The sequence below is a fragment of the Phymastichus coffea genome, unplaced genomic scaffold, assembly GCF_024137745.1.
Source record: "Phymastichus coffea isolate CEN01 unplaced genomic scaffold, Cenicafe_Pcof_1.1 PCOF00127, whole genome shotgun sequence".
Classification (NCBI taxonomy): Eukaryota; Metazoa; Arthropoda; class Insecta; order Hymenoptera; family Eulophidae; genus Phymastichus; species Phymastichus coffea.
In genome coordinates, this window is record NW_026706938.1 from 452,104 (window position 1) to 469,950 (window position 17,847).

A 17,847-nucleotide genomic window follows, 5' to 3' on the forward strand; every position below is an offset into this window, starting at 1 on the left:
TATTTTTCAAGATCGTAATCGCGACCGCTTGTACTTATCTGCGTCATTCTGCAATCTACTTCTTCTGCCGTCATAAAATTATTGCATTACATCGGTTTACCTATCAAGCGTTTTTTCTCCAACGGACGATTCAGAAAATAACAAATTAAAATTTTTTTACGCGACATGTCAACTCACCCATCAATTAGTAGCACGAAAAACGAAACTGCGCTGTTTCACATGGATCAAATCTATTGATAATTACGAATAGCTCTCTGTTACTTTGACCGTTAAGTCAAAATTGCAGTCAAATAATGATAGGAATTTTGAAATTAACACTTGATCGAGTGCTTTAACATAGAAACAATTTTTATTTTCAAATCCTAGAAAAATATATTTTCCGTCGTACAAATAGGGTAAGATAAAAGCCTAAAGGATAAACTAATTCCGATATCTGCACATTGTATTTTATTTCGTATTCGACACCAAATTTCACGAATTTTGAATATTTCGCAGAATATCATCTTTTTTAAGTTTCATTGATGGAAAAAAAATCAATAACAACAAAAGTGTAAAACGTTTATAGTGTTCTAAAGTATCTTTCTTTCAATATTGTACATTAACATGCAATCCTATTTTTCGCGCTTCAGTCAACCGCCGATTCTTCCGCGTTATGACTGCTTTTGCTCGTGTTTGCTCGTCCGCTTTTAATTATAACGCATCAGTGATGAATTACTTTAATTAACGCCGCTCACTTGACACTCAATGATCTAATATCAGTTTCTGATATTGATTACGAATGCAAAATATATAGAAAAACAATTAATTGTCGATGCCACTTGTCGACTGTTCGCGGGTTTACAGTGCTCAATTATTGTGCTCTGATAATTCGAATTTTATTAGTAAACCATTATTGTGCAATGAAACCACTACGTAAACTTTATCAAGCAAATGTTGGACTCACTTTTTTTAATTAAGATTAGTATTTAGCTTTTGCAGACGGCTGTGCGTATTACGTCACGCGTCAGCTACGACAAATAAGCCAATTTTATATTTTCTGCTCATTCGTAAAGACACCGGAGCAAAGATCTTTAATAATTATTCCAAAATTTTTGTGAAACTGCTGATGAATGAAATATGTAACTCGTTTAATTTAATTAATTTCATTGGCCAAAGTTCGTTGACTGGTGCTGTTTTTCTGAATTTTTCGATAATCGTAGAAAAATAATGAATAAGATTGAATTTCTTAGAATATCATGTATGCATTGATCTGACATATTAATATGAATACATTAGCGAAAATCGATCTAGCAGACTGCAGAGTGAAAAATGTTCTTGCAAATCATTGGGACGAATATTAGTATGAGATGCGTTGCCAATTTTAATAAGCTTCTTGACTTCCGCTACAAAACATAGCGTTTGAAGGAAACTTAACTATTGGCCTTAGGCGATTGAGATCCGAGCCCTCTCATTTTGCTATACCCAACGTTGAAAAGAAGTAAGTTTTTTACTCACGGATATACGAGTCGATAAGGCGTCGGCGCAATTGCTGTAATGCGCGTAAACGCGTGAAAATGTCTTCTTTTGGGCCGAGGTAATGGTTAAAATGAATCGCGAACACGAACTGGCCTTGAGATTCAGGGAAAGGATCGCGCGTCTCTCATTTGAAATTCACGTGAGCCGGCGCAGCGCATAAAAATGTACGAACGCACGATTGCGCCTATCTCCGACGTTATCCCGTCGACAGTCGTTCAATTTTCATGCTGCGAGCAAACTAATCTCTATGTGCACTTGCTAATTTTACACTTACAAGGGTTTTTTTAATGCTCTTTAGCTTCTCTCGATTGTTTTCAAAAGACTGATAAATTGTGAAATTCCAACTCCGCCGTACCCATTATAATTTACGACTGTTAATCACTTCAAATTATTATTAGAAATGTCTGGAGCTGTACAGGTTTTGCAACTAAAAATTATCAGCTTTTAAAGCTGTATATATTTTTCAAGTATACAAAAAATAAAATGCACTAACGCCGTGATTCGAAGTAGGTTCTGCGATATACTTCTGGATCTTTCTACAAATAAACTTGATTTTTAACTTCGAAATTGTTACGACGAAATGAAAACCATTAAAATTGAAATGTTCGTCAAACGTCTGCGTGAAATCAGTAAATTTTTTTATTATTACCAAAAAGAGATAAATATATATGCGGGTTTTGCAGAATTACTCATAAAATATTTATATTTAATTTAGATTCGTAAACCTTCCACTTGTCTTAAAAAATGTGAAAAGTATTTTTGTGAACCCGCAGTAAGTACGGTAAATTTCCCAAAGATATATATGTCATAATGTATCCGGTATACATGTACGTAGCTTGTTATACTACCTCCGTATTTTGTGGCAAGTGCTTCAACTTATAAAAAACTGTACAAAGATTTTTGATGCGTTCAGACTTACAATTCTATAATGTGCCAATATATGCAAACATAAATAATATGGAATTAATAATCATACAATGAAAGTTCATACTTGAATCTATCTTTAACTTAATTATATATAATGTCATTTATGTGACTTATGTATAAAGTCACAGTTATTTTTCTTAAGTTAGAAGAAGGAACGGAGTGGATTTAGAGACAATCATGAATTTGTTAGTTGGTCCTGCATACGTAACCATAAAAATATTCAATAATTAATTGAAAGGAACTAAAAGAGAAGTCTTTCGAATATTTCCGATTAAAAATTTTTTTATTTTATATTTATGGCTACCAATGTATAGTGGCTTATGTAAACTGCACGACACGTTTTTCATTTGCAATTCGTTTTCATTAAAAAAAAACCTTTTGCGTTCAAGTATTGAATCGGTTCATGTTCAAAAATAGTTTTCTTTCAGGAAAACCCAATAGCGCAACATTTATTTTTCATTCTAAACTTCAATCGGTTTTAGTGACGATCACCAACATTGTAAAATACACACTTCGTACATATCGTAACATATCGAAGGTATGATATTTTGTAAAACTTCATCGGTGACGTGTGGCAGGAGTTCGTTGTTCTGAATTTTGTTCTGAATTACGCTGAGATTTCAGTATTGGCAACATTGGATTAAGTAAACGCGATAAGCTTTGCCAATAAATCAATTTGAATATACGAATGCTCGCTTCTGTTGCAATTCCACTACATCAATAAGAGATTACATATATTTCTACACCATGAACCTCTCAAATTAGATTTACATTCTTTATATTGCAATGAATATCGAAATGACTAAATCTTATTGCAGAAACAAGTGAGAAAATTATATATCATATGTTTGGAATTTAATCAACAATATTTGTAAGGAGCTTTCATTTTCGTTAATTAATAGATGCAACAGGCAGAATATTTTTCAACGCGGAATTAAAAGTATTGCAAAATTGAGAAAACTTGAAGACAGTAATTTATGATAATAGTACATTGTTCAAACATTTATAACTTTTGAAATATACTTTTTATTAAAAAATAAATTAGTCTGTTTATATTTATGTGCTATGTTTTCCATTAACTCAGTTATATGAGATTTTCCAAAACTGACCAGAAATTAGTGTCGCTCTCGAAATTTCAATTCAGTGATTCTAAAAACTGAAGGAAAGCGTATAAAACTGCGAACGCTCTAAACAAATACTCGAGTATCACTAATGCCCCGACTAATTAAAACATGCACATTTTATGAACGTACGTTAAAGTAACAACACATCAAATCGTTTTCTTAATATTATTTCTATTATTTAATTTAAGTTTTCTTATTAACAAAATTTTCGTTAATATTTTCTGACTGCTTTATAAACCCTAGAAGATACGTAATTTTTAGTAACGTATTATTCATTATATCTTAATTTATGGGTCTATCGTTGTATGAAATTAGCACACATATACATTAAACTTGTCGAACTTTGTTTGAAGCTGAACACTTACAAGAGTAATTAATTATGTATGACACCTAAAACTTCAAAATAATATACTGAAAAACAAATAGTATCTCATACTGATTATGCATGTCAAATAATTCGGCGTGTACGGAAGTCCTTTCCACGCTGTAACGACAGTTTAATTAACTTATCTTTTCTGCTATTACTAATAAAGCACTCAATAAGTCAGTAAAGATAAAAAGGTTACATCAGCGAATAAGACTTATCTAGAATAACACTGAATCTGTTGATCAGGGCCCACGAAAGAACTTTTTTGACAGTCACGCTCGGAGAAACGAACGTGCTTGAAATCTCGCGTCTCACACGTTGTATAAAAAAATTAAGTTTGATACATGTGCGCCAAGTGATTTTATTCTCGTGTGGCCTTTTCAAACGTTTACGCGAAAATCAAATCACTTTCTCGCACTATTATCGAAATGCACTCCCAGGTCAGTTCCAGTTGTACCTCGCACGAAAGCTTACGTCTCACATTCAAACTTGTTTCCGTAATTTTTCTCTTTTTCATCTTAAAATACGTTTTTATTTTAATAAAAACTGCAAAGCTCAAAAACGAAGCTTAAGTATTTTTCATTTAGCAGATCCATATTTTATTTAACAAATCCGTACGTGTACATATGTTTTTCAACCAGTTTGATGAGTTTAAAAACTGCTTTATTGCGATAAATTTAGCGGTCAATCTGTAGGAAGCCAATTTATCTTATACGCGATACTCAAATGTTGGCGGCGAGATAGCCATGCTTATAAAGAAATGATTCTTAATTAGTGTAGGTGTAATCATATTTTAATTCTGATTCAGAGTAAATTATAATAGAATTTTTTCTTGGTAGTACAAAATTCACATTAGCATTATCAATTTTAGATGCGAATAGCAAATGCTGTACTGATCGAATAATATTTAGAATATTTTCTGAACATGCAAACAGCACGATACGGATCTGTGAAATTTTTTCTATGAGTTGGCTATGGGGTTGACGTAGCTTGAAATAACAGATCTATTAACATCCGTCAAATTAACTATTATACGATATATCTTTATTTTGAAAAATACACGTCGCCATCAAGTGACAGAAAATGCAATTAAAGTTTGTAAGTAGTGAACAAACGCAAAAGAAAAGATGCAGAAAACAAAAAATAAGACTTATTAAATTAATTTTGAATGCAAAAAATTTAAGCCGCAACAAAGAAATTTTTCACGGCAAGTTTTTAATTCAGTGAGAATTTCGGTCAGCTGAAATAAGCTTAAACTTGAATGTCGATCTCGTTCGTGCGGGTGCAGAGCAGCAGCGACGGTGAGAGTGCAGAGATAACAGGTCCGAGGGTCCCGAGGAGTATGCAGTTGCGTGGCAACTGGCGAAACCGGTTCACCGGGGGAAATTTGCCAACAAATAACTAGAAATTCCCAGGCGTTCGACCGAGTCGCCGTCGGTTTGTTGTGTTTACTACGCTTGCTTCTCTTCTCTGCTTCTTTGTTTCGCGGCTGATGCGTTTCTAACAGATGCCATCTTTTTTTTCTAACTACTTCGACAATGCCTCCATTGCACATTTTAAATACACCGATTGATTGATCGACGATAAATTTAGCGATCAATTATTGCGAATCCTTGAGTTGGGAACGGCAATCTTCATATTGACGTAATACGCGATGATAAAAAAGAAACTTGATTTTCATCGGAAACATTGATTTTATTCTTTTTAAGTTCATTTAACATTGCTGCTTTGTGCGAATATACATAATTATAATAAATTATCAATAATTGTATCCAGTATTTGTTTTGATGAATATCAAACTCTTCTTTTATCTCTTATTGTTTTTCGCGTTCACACGGAATCACGTATTTTATTACCAGCGTCGCAGTTAATGCGAACAATTGTTTGACGCTAGCTTTAATTCTATTCGATGTAAGCATCGGGTGACTACAGATAGGCCTTTAGTTGACGAAGAATTGTTCTACATCCGTATTTAATTTGCATAGCGGATGTTATATATCTGCATGCAAACGTCTCAATTAGAAATTTATTAAGAAATAGAATTTATTGATCTTCAATATTATCAAGGTACGTGTAACATCAAGCTCGAAGTAAATATATGATCAACTCAGAATGTATGCCTAATGTTAGGCGATTTCTTTACCCTAAATGCTCATGTACACTGGATAAATATGCCAAAGAATATTCAAGAAACAAGTCATGAATCACGGCAATTTGCAAGTTAAGCCGTCAAAGTTTTTATTATGAGACAATCTAGTGTTTTGTACTTCCATATAAATTTTTAAAATTTCATATGATTTTATTAAACATATTAATTATATAACGAAACTAGGATCGTTATATAATTAGATCAATTCTCTCGTCAATTTTGATCTATCAAGGGCAATTCTTATTTTCACAACTAGCCATTCATTGTTGAAATATCCTGGCCTCTACTATCTCTGGTGTACCGATTTCACGTATGCAAATAATTGCTTCTGCCCATAGATAAGTAGGCAATCGAGCCTTAGAGATACTCAGTTTGGAAGACAAAGTATTATAAGTACGAAAAAAGTGATGAGGTGCAGTGACACCATGGCTTTGACGATTTGAAAGGTATTAAAAAAATTTTGGCGTCGTCTCGCGTATACGTAATTTTTGTTTTGTCGTTAAAATTCATTGCTCTGCTTGGCGATGCGGTTCTTTGTCTATCGGCGTTGATGCGCGCTCTCGCGAAACAAGATGATTCCGCGCGTGGTGCAGCTCGGCGAACCTGCCACCGCGGCCGGCCGCAGTAACGGAGAGCGTGCGAAACAGCACGGGACTTACGTAATAGAACGGATCGGCCACTGATTTCCGCGTTTTCGAAATCCAAATGTATATAAATGGGAAAATACAGAGAGAGGGTAGAAATGGCAATACCGAGGTGAGGGTGACGAGCCGTTAGGGCGATATGTAGACTGGCATAAAGAAGACATAGACGATAGACAAGGTCAGAAGTGGCAACGAAAAGGGCGAGAGTACGTGCCGAGAGAGGCGTTGTCGAGTCGGCATTATCGGCGAAGCGACGCGAGGTCTTCGAACCGACGATACGTGCGAGCGCTCCATCGCGTAATCTAGCAAAGGAAAGAGTCTCGTGCCTCCCTCGATCCCCCGTCGCTGGAGCGCATAAATAAGGCAGACGCGATCAACTGACAAATGGCTGTCGGACGACGAGGATGGGAAGAGCGAGAGAACGGCGAACGCGCATGCACGCACGTTCGGCCTCGATTAGCGGCTCGCCCCGACGAGCTGCCCGCTAATTTATCAGTCGCCTCGCGTGCGAGATAAGCCGATGCTACTGAACTAGGCCTGGCGTCTTGCTAGATGCGCGTCTGCCGGCGTTGCGAAATCGAGCTCCGCCGCAGCCACGGGTACGCGAGCGTCGCGCCGATTTCGGGCTGCGCTTTCACGTGAAATTGTCGCCCCGGCTCCGCGGCGCATTATGCAAAGTGCATTTCGTTGCGCAACGGTCGCCGAGATTCCGGCAAGGCGGGAACGCGGCGCGCACTCGCTCGGGAAAAGGCGAAAGCGTTCGGCGCGTTGTCGCACGCATCCGACCTACCGGCGAATCGGTTAGTCCCTCGCGATTGACCGCAATCTGCAGACTCAGCGAGTAATCACCTTATTAAAACCAGTCTTATTTTCCGACGCCTTTGTCGACTATTTTCTCGATTGCTATTTGTCCAATTTATTTACATAGAAATGAATATCTTTTTGTAAACGCCATTTGTGCGAACATTTAAGTGATACTAAATTATCGACGCATATATAAATAGACTTTTGTAAACATCCTTTGTCTTATAATTATTATTAGCAAGCAGACATAAAACATTATTGGCTAATCACATTAGTATATCGCGCCACTTCTCATTTCAATAATCTTCGAATTTACATCTCAAAATGACTCAATACAACATTACTTTAAGATGACGGTGAAAGGTATTTCTTGATTTTGTGTTTGTAATTTTACCTTCACTCGATCCCCACGAAAATAAGCTTGGGGCGATATTTCCTGAGAACTTCAGACGGTCGGTTCTTACAATTTGCAATCCAACCATTTGATATAGACGCGCGACAGTATGCAGAAATATTTAATTCATCTATGTTTCGCGAGAACACTTCAATGCTAACAACATTTTTGCAATTTGTTACGCATTATTCACAAGCAATATCGATGAAAAAATAGACTTAACTGTTTCCTTATACGCATCTATGAAAATTCGTCTATATCTTATATCGTACAGTTAAACTATTAAATAAAATTTCATAATAAAGCTGTATATCAAAGGACATCTCCAATGTTCGTTAAATTCTATGGATCAGATTAAATCATGAGATCGAAATTTTTATTCTTGAATAAAGATACTTTATTTTCAAATCGAATATTATAAGTTGAGATAATCCGCTGGACATCTTTACGCCGTTCTAAATGTATCAGATAATATCGTAGAATAGTAATTGTTTTTCATCGAGTTAGGCAATCAATACACACTTGTTTTATTAAATTAGTCGAAATAATTTATTGAATACGACGTCAAGTGTGATATTCGAGCTTGGAAAGCTAAGCGGTAGTGCGTAGGACGAAAAACAAGAGGAAACAAGTTTGATTCCCAAAACTTCCTCGAGTTAGTCTGCAAACACTAGTCAAGCTAGACGAGGTGCAGGCGAATGAGTCAATGCGCGCGATCGGATCGGAAAGAACTTGATAGTTGAGCCAACCGTGGCACGAAGGATATTTCGCCATACGTGATTCCGTTTCGGAACGACCTGATTAACCAGTCGGCTAATTTGCATTCGCGCGCGGCGACACGCGAGTCATCGCTCGCAAACTATACTTGCGACTATTGGACAAAGGGACAAAAGCCTATTTGACCCACGTACACCTCGACCATAGCTATCAATTCGCTGTCAAAATAAACAAATAGCTATTATTCTTTCTCTTTGTTTATAATACTTGTCAAACAAATCAAAGGAAAATCAGGTTGTTTTCTCAAACTGACTACTTCTAACGTATTTCTTGTCACACTTGCTTTTTCGAAAACCTCTTCAATTCTTATAAATAGTTGAACAGGAATTTCATTTCACAAAAGGAAAAATTAACATCAGCAATGGACTCTTTTTCCAATCTTTTCACTGAGTCAGTCTGCGCCAAGTCATTTATTTTCCAAACATTCAAGGATTCAATGAGCGATGTTAAAAATAAGCGGTCAGGGAAATTCGGTCGACTTCGGAAATCTTTAGTAGGAGCATAAATCTATCACGAGAAGGAAAACAATTGTTTTTTGTTTGCAATTACATCGTATCGGTAGTATGCTCCAAACTCATGTTATCGCTGACACGACATTGAAATATATATCGTTTCGAGACCAATTTCAAATGAGTTCAAAGAAAAAAGCATCACCTAAGTTCAAAGTCAATATTCCCTCGTGTTAATTGCAAAATGACTGAACTGAAGCTCTCGCATCTCGCCCGTGATTTCACGGCTAAAAACTCTGATAAGCGCTTTCGTTTAGTTTTGATGTACGCTTGATGCATGCATGCAGAGAGCAATATCACCAGTAATTTTTCGTCATAGGAACAAAAATAATATGGTATTTAAGTTGAAGGGATGCCGGTGTCACTGATATATGTAACAGCGCGCTTACCGATCGATAATTATGAAACTAGACCATTTAACGAAAATAACAAGAGGCCAAAAAAAAAAAAACGATGCTCATTGATACGTCATTGAGCGTTACATGTCGAAGCTCGATCGATAAGACGCACGCGCGCCCCGGGGGTTGTATCTAATGTCATCGCGCTATCGAGAATGTCGCGGACTGCGCACAATCCAATAGGCCGTTTGCGTAACCTCGACTTTGAGCTTCTTTTTATTCTCTCCCTTTTTTGCCGCCATCGATCCAGATTGCAGCATACGCGCCATTGTGCAATTTTCAAGTCCTCGGCTCGTGCGCACGCATCGAAGAAGATCACGGCCGCAGCGCGATCGTCGTGCTTCGGCAATTATCATTCCCGCGCGTTTTTTACGCGTGCGATCGTCGTACTTGGCTTCGTTTGGGGTCGGCTTACTTCAGGCCGGTCGAAATGGATCTGCGTCGATCGGTTTAACGCGGCCAATTTTTCCTTCTTTTCGCTGCGCAACGATCTTTCATCCACGCTAGCTTCTGACTTGAGATTCCTCGTTAACCGCCAAGTCACGAAAGACTCGATCGGCCGAGATATCCTTGAATCAGCGTATACAGCTCGTATGCACGCGCAAATTGCGGAGCTGTCAACTGTGTGTGCGCTCATCCGACCAGCCAGATATCCGCCTCCGTGTCTCGTGTTTCTCCTTTTGTTCTGGAATACCCCAACAGTGTCTACGTGCACGAATCGCGAACGTTTTTCACATCGCATGTAATACGCGAATAGACGATCATTGAAGCCTCGGCGACAACGCGATTCACATATTTTCGGCGCATGCAAATTTTCGTTTTGTTCTTCGACGCGGGAACGACGCGCGAACGTGATCTTTCGTTGCTTAGTTTCTTAGATGATCTTTCAGAGTAGAATTTATGCGGGCCAAAACAAACTGATCTGGAAGAATGAAGCGACAGTAAACGAATTCAACGAGAGCGTGTGATCAATTCTATGGGCTTTACGTGTGTTGCTTCATTTTTCATTTCTATGAGCTAAAGTTATGACTGGCGCTTAACCGATTCGTTGGTTTAGAATTTATAAAAATCCTCGGACAAGCTAATGATCGGAGTCTCGTGATAAACGTATCAATTTGTTTCAGGTATATTTACGCTTATGGCAGCGGGCCTATTGGGACTATTAATCGGAACTCTAGTGCTGGTGATTCAGCCGTACGATTTCATTTTTAAGTGGAAGTCAACCTTTGGTCCTGGCGGTGAGATCTACGAGATTTGGCGTGCACCACCGGTGGATCTTTACCTCAAAGTTTACCTCTTCAACGTGACCAATCACGAAGCTTATATGAGCCGTCAAGACAGCAAACTCAAAATCCAAGAGATCGGTCCCTACGTCTACAAGTGCGTACCGTAATATTCTCGATCAATCGCGTCATTCCATTTTACCCGCGTCCTTTTCGCCGAAGGACTAGAATTGATTGTTCGCATTTCCGTTAATTAGGGAGTATCTGGAGCATGGCAACGTCACTTTCAATGACAATGGAACTGTCACTGCGATACCTCTTCATCCTCTGGAATTCGTACCCGAATTGAGCAACGGGACAGAAAGCGATATCGTTGTTATGCCAAATATTGCTCTATTGGTGAGTTTTACCTTTTCAATTCGATGAAAATATTTATGCTACGGGTTTCAACTCAAATCAAATACAACGGAGCTTTCAATATTTAAGATTATTTTTAAGCATTTCAAGCACCTACCTCTTCAAGCAATACGTCATCAGCTTTGACACACCTGTAACTGTTAATGTTTCAAGCGCTTGCACGTACAGATATATATATATATATATATATATATATATATATATATATATATATATAAGATATAATGACGTATACACATATACGTTTCATTTCACTTTTTCCGAGAAAATCAATTTCCTACGTCTGATTCGAATTAAAAATCGCTGTGAACTGCTCATTACGGCGGAAACTTTTTTTAGATACGTTTCTGTCATAGTTATTAATTCGTGTAAAAGATGATGACTTTTTGTTGAAATGTCGTGCAAGACCTCGTCTTGGTAACATTAAGTGAAATTTCCAACGTAATTGCATCAATGAAGTACAACGATATAGTGCTGCATACATTGCGATCGTCGGAAACTCGTTTAATACAGTCGCACACAGCTACAATTTTCGAGCGATTACAAACCTCGTATTGAAAGTTAAAAGGAACCGGAGAACTTGAAGTCAATGACGAATTCGCTCAACGGAATGCCGTGAAAACTTGAAAGCTCGTGATCAAGACTTCTTAATAGTATCTGCATTCCGTACGAATCCTATTACGTCCAGTAATCGCAGGCTGTAATTTGTTTGGCATTGAAGTGACGATTGATTACACCCTTCGATTGATTAAACCGATAAACGTCGCGTGGAAAAGGACCGGTTACAACGTAATTTTTGCTGGTAAGATAATGCACCTGAAGCGGTGATCAGGTTGTTAACCGCTCGCTGTATATCGCGCTTTATGTTCGTGCGCGTGATGCGAAATATCCAAGTGGCCTTGCCAAGGTCAGGATTTCGTGGTTCCCCCTCGACTACGTAACACCGTCAATGTGTCCGATATGAATGGCCGACCGTTGTCACGAGAAATTTATGTCTAGCTCGATGTACTTCAGGCCGATTTTTATCTTTTTGCAATCTTAATAGATCTCGGTGTCGTCATATTTATACTGGGGGTCCTCCAATTGCTATTGCTACAACTTATAATACGCATTCGCGAATAAAACGACGAAAATTTGGTTTCGCTTACGTATGAATAAAAGAAACGCAGTCTATCGCTTTGCTGTTGTTCGATAAGTATAGCGTAATAATTCATGGACCATGAGTTCCATCTTTGGTAAAGGTCATCTACCCTCGTCCACCTGTCGCAAATTCTCAACTTTTTTCACATCGCACATTACACGATTTCTGATATTTTACGTGACCCTTTGATGGTCAATAACAGAACCTTGCTGCCCACGAATAGAACTTGCTGAAAAAGTTGTTTTCGTGCTCTTGAAAACCTGTAATAACAGGGCGCCGATATACTAATATATTGACGTATGGACTGTCAAACTTTTGATAAATAATGCACAAATAATTTTCACTAACCTTCAAAATTCGTGATAAATTAAATCAATATTGTTTTGACCTTCTAATGTCTTTACGAAGTACATAGAATAAAATATGCATATGCAACTTATGATTGTTACAGAATTCATGACTATGAATATCCTATCATGTTCAATTACAAGCAAACTTTTTCTTACAAAGTGTGTACGTAAATTGTTATTCGCTTTACAACATCGTTAAGCGATAATAATTATCATCGTCCTACATTGTGGCTTAATCGGAACGATTAATTAAGTTTGCTTTACAACTATCACTGATTGTCTTCAATACATCAAGCTTTCGTCAAAATGTTTTTTGAAGGCTCAGTTCGTTTTTTAGTTGGAGAAAACAGCACTCGTAGAATCTTATTCGTCAGTTTTTATTTTAAAATATACTTTACACCGTATCTTATTTTAAATAGCAGCTAATTAAAAACGTCACTAAAACGTTGAATTTACATATATTTAATGTAATCGGATATTTTTGGAGCATGGTCTCGTCTCGTCTTGTTTTTTTGCGGATTTTTAATTTCGAATTCTTCACAAAAATAGTTAGCTACTCTAAGTTTAGCTAATCTACTCACGATTCGATTTTAATACATGTTATTTATAAAGACCGTAACTGCCAAAATGTAAATTTGACAAATTCCCAAATCGACATTTTAATCATTACTCTGCTAAAAAATCTTGAATAGACTTCAATCTCCTACATATATATCTTCCTGATTTTTACATTTCGTTATTCGTTATTGGCTTACGTTTATATATTATCTAACAACATACATATATCTAATATACATGATTACTGGCACGTAGCATGTAGATTAATACCAATATAACGAACCGAATGTTAAAATGTGGACAAAACACAGAATTAAAAAACAGTTAATTTCATAAGAGGTCAAGGCTATCGCATTTTTATTAGAGCAGAACGAAATCTATCTCTTTTACATATATCAAGACCCAATTCTATCTTCATTGCTAATTTAACGCGATAAATAAAAATTTAGGCCGTTTTTTATTTGGTGCACTATCACTGCGTTATGCAGTGAACAGTTATGTACCAACACTGAAGCGTATCCTACGGTACAAGACTACTTGTAATTTTTCATACAATCAGTTGGAAGAGAAAAAGAATGCCGCTGGCATATCTGATTACACATTGTAAAATGTTAATTCGACGAATGATTTGCTGCCGCAGACTCTCCGTCGCATGATTAATCTTGAGCACCGAGTGAATCACAATTCGACCTGTGACGCACGTTCCGAATTCCAAAAAATACAAAAAATCTAAATGGACAGTTGGGAGAAAAACGAAAGCGAAACGATGATTTCGATTTTGTGAGTCGACTGTGTTTAGTTAGGTCAGAGTTCATCGTGAGGTCGACGATCCGTATGCGGATAATCGTCGATTGCGAACCGAACGTTTCCTCTAACGACTGAAGAAAAAATACCAATCGGATCATCGCGCCAGAAGGCATTTAATGGCCATATAACGTAAGCATCGTGTAACAAGCTAGTTGTGTAATTTTTGACTGTTAGAGATTAGCCTGTCTCGTTTCTTTTCTTTCTTTCTTCCTCGTTTCTTTCATACAGTTTGTTGTCTTTTTCTTGAATGCTCTCCATATTCATCAATTGTGAAAATCCAGAAGATTTGCAGGATGATGAGAGCTCTTGTGTTTGCTGCATACTTTATGAGTTATTTCGTCACTTTCGTTGCGTTTACAACTTCATTCGCGTTCTGATTATGAACGGAAACCGTTTGCTTGGATGAACAGTTATAATGCAAATAATTTATAAGCCAAGCACAAAGAAATATTATGTTTTGAGTTTTCAAAGTAACAATAAACTTGAGTTGCGCTGCGCTGTCGCAACCTAAATTTCTCGACAAGATGTATTATTAAATAAGCAAATAATTTATTGCGTATTCACATTCTGTACAACTGAGAAAAATAATTTTTCTTCACTTAAATTAACAATATCTTCGATGAATTATTATTATTATTACCAGAGTACATATACACGAATTACATTAGTCGCAATTAATATAGTTATACATTATATATAACACAATTATATACATATATAATTATTATTAAGATTTATATCCCTGCCTAATTATTCGTCATAAAATAATTTGAAGGGTGAAATACAAATTGTCGGATTATTATTACATAACAATTCAGTTGTTTTATCTCGTTTTGTTTTCCAAAATAAAACTATTTCTTTATTCATACATATATATTAAAATCTTGAACCACGTGCGAAAAGTTGCCATTAAAAAAGAAGAGTGCCTAGTACTCGTTTATATCACTTTCAATTTTATCAAAGAAGAAAGCATGTGATATTAAAAGTTATTCCGTAATTCTTTTATTAAATGTAATAATATAGCAAAACATTTATGATATCCAAATAACTATTTCAAAAAATATCAACTTTTTTGTTTTAAAAAAGAAAATGAAGATGATAGTCGGAAGAAAAAGAAAACGAAATATAGTGATATACGCGAAGTCTAAATGGAACGGATAACAGTAAAAGAACGAGTAATATACGCTTGGATCTTCATCGCTAACATTAGGAACACGTGGTGCTTTTTACCTAGAAGAAAGATTATTTAGGAATATTTCGCAACACATAGTAGAACAACTTTTTTTTAAAAAAGTTTTTTGATCTGCATGGTAATAAATCTATTGGAAACTAAAATCTGGATAACAAGGCTGATTTGCTCTTTGTGTTACCTTCTTTGTTTTTTTAATTCATCGATTTATTACTATTATTTTATTCAACAATTATACATTTGATTCTTTACCGATAAAAAACATGTTAAGTCACTAAAAGCCATAAAGCCATACACTGAAATATTTTATTGATACATGCATATTTAGGTTATGTGATTTATCATTAGTTTGATCAAGAATTGCGTGTTAATTGGAAAGTGGTTGTAATATAGTACATTACGATACAAGTGCGGGAAAGTAGATTCTTGTCTCGTGTGGCGTTTACGCCCGAGCGAAGCGAGTGCTGTATATGTGCCGTACCGATTCATTTTTTGATACGACGTTGGAAAGTGCGATTTTCAACACACGTTTTTTGCCGAGCGTGCGGGAAAAACGCACTTTCCGTACGGAGTGTCGAAAAATTTATGTACAAAATGTCATTAATGTACTTTGTATATATTCACAATACTTTGAGTATATTCATAAAAACCGATCTGATTTTAATACTTTTTTCAGATACGAAATCTTTCATCAATAATCACGTTACATATACGCGCACACATATATTTCAAAATCGCGATAAAATATACGATTATTAATCGAAGTTTTTGAACCATTCAATACAACCGCTGAATGTAGCCTTTCAAAACAAAATCACCACAATGGCGTAATGATTACAAATACAAAGTAATTCAAATGCAAGAGACGTCTTTACGATTATTCATCGTATTCAAATCCGTTTGGGGCTAAAATAACATCTCTGTTCTATTTATAATTTACTTGATATTATTATTTACTCATTATAAAGATTAATATGATTGTGTTGTTGGTTAACCGAGGGTCAATTTCAAAGTAAGTTTTTGCGTAAAATTCAAATCCAAAGTTAGAATTTGTCCATCATATCAGGTTTTTTAGATATCCTAACTTAAAGAGGCGAAAAAGGTAGTTTTTTGGTAGATTGGAGGTTCTGTAGCGTTGTGAAAAAGAATTTTTTCTATAAACAAAGAGAATTCTCCGAAAGGCCAACTCTTACTCTTCAAAATCTATTTTTCAGATTTAAGATATGGTTGATCGAAGTCAACTATTTCAGTAATTTTGAACCAGCTAATTTTCGGATACGCATAATAGCATATGCAAAAATACTTTAATACTTTATAACAATAAAACTTCAATCATCGATATCTCCATGGAAAAAAGTCTCAAATCTGAAAAAAGATTCTGAAGGGTAAGAATTGATCTTTTGGGTAATTTTTTTCAGAACATTTTTTACAAAACCTCAAATATACCAAAAACTGCTTTTTTCGCCTGAGTTTGGATATCTAAAAACCCGATGTGATGGATTAATTCTGACTTCGGATTCGAGTTCTACGCAAACAATTACTTCGGAAATGATCGTCAGTTGGCCAACAACAATTACAATTATTTATTTTATGGATCTGTGTTATTTTCATTGGACAATGAAATATTGAGTTTAGTATATTTTTCTATATTTTTTATTTTTTCATATAAATATTTAATTTATATATTATCTACTCTTTCGAATATCTTGCAGTTAAGAAACCATATACGAAAATAAATAAAACTTAATCATTTTTGTTAATAAACCTATTTTAAATATTACACCTTTTTCTAATACTTTGAATTATAAACCACTCAATCCTTAGGTAGTTATTAAAACTGATTATGATCTATGATACTGTGTGGCTTCTCTCTTGTCATTCGAGTGGTGTTCTTCATTTGAATGAACATAAATATATGAAAAACGTACAATCATATAATGATGGTCGCGTGTCGCTCGTGCGGGAGTTACACAATGTATTTTGAGATCACCTTTTTACACAATCACAAGCAATCTTTAAAACGCAATTTGTCTTCTACTTTCACAGGATGAAGAGAAATGTACTTCTTATCGAATACTGTTTACAGCATTGTATCACGAGAAAAGTTCTTTTTTCAAGTATACAGCAAATTTAAGAACTTTACATGGTTAATTATCAGGGCCAATTTTTCTATAGAACCTCTATCAACCTGACTGATAAGACCTTTACATTTTTAGATCTTTGCCTTCTTCATTCAAAAAAAAAATATATATACATATATAGTTGTTGTATTTTGTAGCATAGTGAATGGTACACGTGCGTAAGCGCGAATAACAGTAACGAAAGTGCGAGGACGTACCTTAAAGGGTCAGATAGTTTCAATGGCCTCGCGTGAGTTCAACAAACTCCCGGTAAAAAAAGAAAGACTTTCGGGCTGGTCAGCCAGTCGTGAGCGGCACAAAACTGCAATGTCATCGTACCAGCTGTTAAAGAGCTTGAATAATATATTGAGCAATTTATTTTGAAAAACGGGGTACTGATAAGGTATACGACTCGTTTTTGGGTGATGGTCCTT

General features: G+C 35.9%; 1 protein-coding gene across 2 annotated transcripts in view; it reads left to right on the forward strand.

The window, feature by feature from the left end:
- LOC131671486 (scavenger receptor class B member 1-like) overlaps positions 1-17,847 on the forward strand; it is a 41,137-nt gene that overhangs the window by 15,409 nt on the left and 7,881 nt on the right. For both annotated transcript variants that reach the window (XM_058947942.1, XM_058947941.1), the window contains 2 exons: positions 10,733-10,988; positions 11,089-11,230. In XM_058947942.1, the coding sequence (XP_058803925.1) occupies positions 10,733-10,988; positions 11,089-11,230 (398 nt within the window). The remainder of the gene's footprint in view (positions 1-10,732; positions 10,989-11,088; positions 11,231-17,847) is intronic.